General features: G+C 45.7%; 1 protein-coding gene across 1 annotated transcript; it reads left to right on the plus strand.

The window, feature by feature from the left end:
- Window positions 1-3,110: 3,110 nt before the first annotated feature.
- Window positions 3,111-3,878, plus strand: LOC121855350 (nuclear transcription factor Y subunit beta-like; the record flags this gene model as incomplete). The annotated part of the gene is made up of 1 exon (XM_042350244.1): window positions 3,111-3,878. A coding segment is annotated over one exon (768 nt), but the record flags the coding sequence as incomplete, so codon positions are not given.
- Window positions 3,879-5,040: the final 1,162 nt, after the last annotated feature.

Below are 5,040 nucleotides of genomic sequence, written 5' to 3' on the forward strand. Positions count from 1 at the left end.
TTGGTTGTGGTTAGGTTAGGTTAGGTTAGGTTAGGTTAGGTTAGGTTAGGTTAGGTTAGGTTGGTTGTGGTTAGGTTAGGTTAGGTTAGGTTATTTTACTCGTGTCTCTCCCATGTCCTTGTTATCTATCACCCATATTAACCCACATCCACTCACACTCAATCCACATTCACCCATACTTACCCACATCCATCTACACTCATCCACATTCACCCACACTCACCCAAGCTCACCACCCAACTAGTGAACACCCGATAGAAACAGAGAAACAGGATAAAAAGAATAATAATCAAAATACCCAACGTTAGTAAATCAAAGTAAAACCCGTAAACGAGGAAAGTTTCGTGACTGATAAATAATTCGGTTGATGTTGATTCCTGTGCTGGTAAAGGTTTAATGGCCTACTTACCTACACTCCCTCTTACCCCGTGTCACTTGGGATTAGCACCGTGTGAGGCCAATAAATACTAATACCGAGTTAGGCCTTGTTGTGTTGGAGGGTTGGGGCGTGGTGATGGGGGAGAGGGAGATGGGGAGGAGGTGATGGGTGTAGTGGGGGTAGAAGGGGAGGTGAGGGAGATGCAGATGTGTTGTGATGGGGGTGGTAGAGGGAAGTGGGGAGGGGGTGGTGGCGAAGATGTAGGGGGAGGAAATATGGTTGTTGTGGGGAAGAGGGTGTGTGTGTTGTGTGGAGGGGAGGTGGTTATTGGGGTAGAGGAGGGAGATAGGGTTGGTGGGTAGGAGAAGGGAGGGAGGGAGGAGTACTAGGTGAGAGAACGGAGTGGAAAGAGAGAGAAGTGGGAGAGGGGGAGGGGAGGAGTAGTGGGTAGAAGAAGGGAATGGGGGAGAGGATTGATATGGATGAGAGATGTGTGTGTGTGTGTGTGTGTGTGTGTGTGTGTGTGTGTGTGTGTGTGTGTGATAAACAACTAAAAGTAATAATTCATCATATATTTTAATCTCAACTTTACTTTTCTATTTTTCATATTTAATTTTATTTAATTTACACAAAAATACACCGATACACTCATACACAGATACACTCATACACAGACACACTCATACACAGACACACTCATACACAGACACACTCATGCACAGACACACTCATACACAGATGCACTCATACACCGATACTCTCATACACAGATACACTCATACACAGATACACTCATACACAGATACACTCATACACAGATGCACTCATACACAGATGCACTATACACAGATGCACTGCCAACTGATACACTATACACAGATACATACTCATACACAGATACACCTATACACAGATACACCTAAGTACACAGACACACTATACACAGACATACACAGACACACTCTGCACAGACACACTATACACAGATACACCTTACACAGATACACTCATACACAGATACACTCATACACAGATACACTCATACACAGATACACTCATACACAGATACACTCATACACAGATACACTCATACACAGATGCACTCATACACAGATGCACTCATACACCGATACTCTCATACACAGATACACTCATACACAGATACACTCATACACAGATACACTCATACACAGATGCACTCATACACCGATGCACTCATACACAGATACACTCATACACAGATGCACTCATACACAGATGCACTCATACACAGATGCACTCATAAACAGATACACTCATACACAGATACACTCATACACAGATGCACTCATACACCGATGCACTCATACACAGATGCACTCATACACAGATACACTCATACACAGATACACTCATGCACCGATACACTCATACTTAAATTTATCTCAATACCGACTGCCATAAAAGTTAATTACATATAATGCATCGGGTAACAAGTCTCTGGTAGTGAAACGCGGTGACCAATCTCCGTAGAGTTATGTTGCAATATTTTTTTACTTAAATCACAAAAGCTCGCTATATTTTATTTCTTATTCCTTTTTTTTTTGCTTTTTTGTTTCTTTGTCTATCTTGTTTTCTGGTTTTGGTTTATTTCATGTTTATTATTATGTTGTTTAGTTATTCTTGCTGTTTTTCCTTCTTTGTGGTTTATTACGGTTTATAGTATGTTTATTTTTTTCTCATGATTAATTTTAGTTTATTTGTTTCTTCTTTTTCTTCTTTCTACTATAACCTCTCTTTCTCCTCCTTATTATCTATCCCCTCTTGCTCCTCCTCTTTTTTTTATTTTGTCTCTCCTCCTTCTACTCTAATTATTCTTTTTCCTACTCCTCTTCAAGCCTCTTTTTTCTCCTCCTCCTCCTCTACCCTCTCTTCCCCTACCCTCTCTTCCCCTCCTACATGTCCTCCACCCTATCTTCCTGCTCCTTCTTCCTTCCCCTTCTTCGTTTTTGTTTTCTGTTTCCTCGCCGTCTTATTTAACTTCTTCCCCCCTTCCTTCCCTCCTGCGCTTCAAAGTCCTTTCACCACACCACACACGGTCAAGCACCATCTTCGCTTGTTGCCATTACACCTGTTTCTCTTCTTCTCCTTCTATTGCATTTTCATCTTACTCTCTCCTTCTCTACCTTTCATACACAGGACACCCAAGTACCAGTGTATAAAATGTGTACATAACCACTGTACGTCCGTGTGTATATTACGGACACATAACTACTGTACGTCCATGTATATATAAAGTACACATAACTACTGTACGTTCGTGTGTATATGGAGTACCCTCATGTATACTCGCATCCCAAGTATACCAAGAGCTCTCCCGACACCTACAGAGAGAACAGATGCTCACATGGAGAATATTACACACTGTTGACCCCTGGATGACACGTGGTTGACACATGAGTGATCCCTAAATGACACATGGTTGACCCCTGGACGACACATGTTTAACCTCTGGACGACACATGTTTGACCTCTGAATGACACGTGGTTGACCCCCGGATGACACATGATAGGCACCTGGATGACACATGGTTGACCTCTTGTTGGTCGACGTTGTACTCTCACACTGGATGAATAACACAGAAGACCGAGTGACTGAATGAGTAATGTGTACAACTAACAGTGAAGGCAAACAGGTAACGAAGAAGGCACTCAGGCAGTAACGCAGGCAAACAAGCAGGCACCCAGGTAGGGACGCAAGCAGGCACCCAAGCAGGCACCCAGGCAGGCACCCAGGCAGACACCCAAGCAGGCATCCAAGCAGGCACCCAGGCAGACACCCAAGCAGGCATGCAGGCAGGCAGCAGGCAGGCGCGAGCAGACACCCGGGCAGACACCCAAGCAGGCGGCAGGCCAAGCAGGCATCAGGCATCAGCAGGCACCAAGCAGACAAGCAGGCATCAGGCAGGCGCAGGCAGACGCAGGCAGGCACTGGCAGGCCAAGCAGGCGCAAGCAGACCAAGCAGGACCCAAGCAAGCAGGCACCCAAGCAGGCATCAAGCAGGCACCCAGGCAGACACCCAAGCAGACACTCAAGCAGACGCTCAGGCAGGCACCCAGCAGGCCAGGCAGGCACCAGGCAGGCACCCAAGCAGGCACCCAAGCAGGCACCAGGCAGACACCCAAGCAGGCCAAGCAGGCACCCAAGCAGGCATCAGCCAGGCAGACAACCAAGCAGACACTCAAACAGACGCTCAGGCAGGCACCCAAGCAGGCACCCAGGCAGGCACACAAGCAGGCACCTGAGCAGGCATCCAGGCAGGCAAGCAACTCATTAGCATCCATAATGTGTCTAAAATACACCCAATACCCGAGTTCCCAGGGGCGCCACTCTCCTGACGAGGACCTCCTACTCTCGCTAACGAAGGTGCGAACTTCCCTACTCCCGGAGAATATACTCAGCCACTACGACAGTCCGCCAGAACACCTCCAGCTGACGGGTAATATTCCTCCACCATAATCGTATTACATTGTTCAAGTGGCGTGGCGCAGTCTATCCCCCCTCCTGACATACACACACACACACACACACACACACACACACACACACACACACACACACACACCTTATCCTTCTCTCCTACTGTATATCGCTTGTTTTAATATCCTCCTACGAATGCTATTTAATTTGTGTGACCTCATTCATGAAGTGCGGAGGCCATGTGGATACTACGCTAGCTATATGTCCTTAGGGTCAGTGGTTCGATCCTGGGGGCACTCTCAGTCCATCCAGCTGTAACTAGGTACCTAACTTTAGAATTGTAGTGTCGACCTCGCTGCGTCCTGGTGGTCATGACTACGGGACAGTTGGGCATCTTTTTTTTTTCCCTCGTTTAAATCGACTCATTTCCTTTTTTTAATCACCCTTTACCCATTCTCCTCCTTTTCGTTGCCTTTTTACTCTCTCTCTCTCTCTCTCTCTCTCTCTCTCTCTCTCTCTCTCTCTCTCTCTCTCTCTCTCTCTCTCTCTCTCTCCAGCTTAACCAAATTTTTGCTTCATGACAAAAAAAAATAATTGAGTAGTTTTCTTCGCAAAAATTTGCTCCCACTTTCATTACCGAGGATTTAAAAAAAGTGGAGAAGCGGAAGGGGATGAGGAGAAAACAAGGCGGAAATTGAAGAGAAAATGGGAAGATAAACAGACGATGAAGAGGAGGAGGAGAAGAGGTAAGGTAAGTGATGAAGAAAAATAGAAGGAGGAGGAAGAGAAGACGAAAAGAGGAGGGGGAAGAGGAGTAAGATGAGAAGAGAAAAAAATGAGGAAGGAAGGAAGGAAGAGAAAGCGACGACAGAAATGGGAAAGGGAGAAGGAGGAGGAGTAAGAAGACAAAAGACTGAAGGAGGAACTGGAAGAGAAGAGAAAAAAATAGTGAAGGGGAAAGGAGGAGGAGGTGAAGAAAAAAGAAAAGACACATTTTATCGCCCCAAATTTTCACCTCTTGCGCGGCATATTTACACACCATTTATATGTTGGATGTATGATGACAGTGTACCATTGGTTGTGATCACGCAGTATGGAGGAGGAGGAAGAGAAGAAACTGAAGAGAAGGAGATGGTAGAAGAGAAGGAGGAAGAAGAGAAGGAAAACCCGAAAAGGAAAGCGAGAGAAGAGGTTCGAGGAG

The sequence above is a fragment of the Homarus americanus genome, unplaced genomic scaffold, assembly GCF_018991925.1.
Source record: "Homarus americanus isolate GMGI-L3 unplaced genomic scaffold, GMGI_Hamer_2.0 scaffold34809, whole genome shotgun sequence".
Taxonomy (NCBI): Eukaryota; Metazoa; Arthropoda; class Malacostraca; order Decapoda; family Nephropidae; genus Homarus; species Homarus americanus.